This window comes from Loa loa, assembly GCF_000183805.2.
Source record: "Loa loa unplaced genomic scaffold supercont3.376, whole genome shotgun sequence".
Classification (NCBI taxonomy): Eukaryota; Metazoa; Nematoda; class Chromadorea; order Rhabditida; family Onchocercidae; genus Loa; species Loa loa.
The window spans coordinates 27,315-28,653 of record NW_018108556.1 but is presented as its reverse complement, the minus strand read 5'-3'; the positions used below and the strand labels follow the sequence as shown (position 1 = coordinate 28,653).

At 29.9% G+C, this 1,339-nt stretch overlaps 1 protein-coding gene across 1 annotated transcript in view; it reads left to right on the top strand.

The window, feature by feature from the left end:
• The window catches only part of LOAG_18578 (calcium ATPase), a gene marked incomplete at its 3' end in the record, with an annotated part of 22,338 nt that extends 21,636 nt beyond the window's left edge, over positions 1-702 (top strand). The window contains exons 24-25 of the mRNA XM_020451240.1: positions 323-449; positions 641-702. Coding sequence (XP_020304994.1) covers positions 323-449; positions 641-702 — 189 coding nt within the window. The remainder of the gene's footprint in view (positions 1-322; positions 450-640) is intronic.
• Between the last annotated feature and the right edge of the window lie 637 nt (positions 703-1,339).

Sequence of the window (1,339 nt, the reverse complement as noted above, 5' to 3'; positions counted from 1 at the left end):
TTTTTTTTTTTTTAGAGAGAAATTTTTTTTTCAACTGTGCTTTTTTTTCTTTGAACTTTTCATTTTACCTCTAATCGTCATTTTTTTAATGACAGTAATTCTGGAAGCATTTTTTTCCCTTTTTCCTTTTTTTTTATGTTGCAGTGTTTTAAAATGGCGTATAGTTGTTGTTATTGTAGCTATTGTTGTTGTTTTAGTTTTTTTTTCCTTCATTTTTGTTGATACTACTACTACAGCTGCTATTGCTAATGATGTTTTTGTTTGTTGGTTTATTCCATAACTCATATATTTGAAAAGAAATTTTTTTTTTTTGAATTTTCAGATTCGTGTGGTTAAAGCCTTCCAAGCAGGTTTGGATCGTCGAGAGCCATCGCTTAGTGGTCCAAGCGCTGCTCGTTTACGTGAGATTAGCCGACAATTGAAATTACAAGTGGAACAGGAAGGAAAAGGTTTGTTTAAATTTCTTTTGTTATTAAATGGTTTTATACTTATATTTGTAACTACGGTTAATAATCATATATCATCATTTACTGTGATTCATTTATCTATCTATTTGATATTTCTAGATTGTTGATTACCAACTTCTATTTTCAATTAATTGTCGCTTCTTTTGATTCTCTTCGTAGTATTTTCATTTCAGGTATTGCGTCACGATCTGGTTCACGACAATTGAAACAAATGGAAGCGATGTCATCGGTGTAGAATGTAAAATGTCGTGCCGATATGATTTCAAATGTATGTTAAATAATTATATATCAAAGAAGATGGGCTTCATGTCGATCATTTGCTCCTCCATTTCCTCATCGTAACATTGTATTATCATTATTATTATTATTTATTTTTTTTTTTTAATAGACATTTCAATTTTATATGATTTATGCATATTTATATCTGTCTGGTATGTGTGTGTCTGTGTGTACGTGTGTATGGTGTGTGTGCGTGCGTGTGTGAGTGTGTGTATGTATTATTGTCAGCAAGTTTATTTGCCTTAAATCTCGATTGTAATTTATATTTCTGCTGCATCGTGCAATTATCTCCTCCTAACTCTGTTTCTTATCTTTCTTTTTTAGGTTTCAAGCTGAAATTGATGATAAATGGTAGATGATGATCTCTGAAATAGTTGTGCTCAATTTTCTTCCAAATTTTACCAACAACAATAGCATAAAGAAAAAAAGACACAATTTAATTTTACAATTTTAAGAGAGCACACTTGAGCATTTGTATCAGTGTGCCTTGATAATTCACCTCTTTGAATATATGAATGATTGTTGACCTTGTGTTGATTTGAAATTATCATAAATTATTTGTAAATGGAGAATTTTGCATTTAATTCAAACTT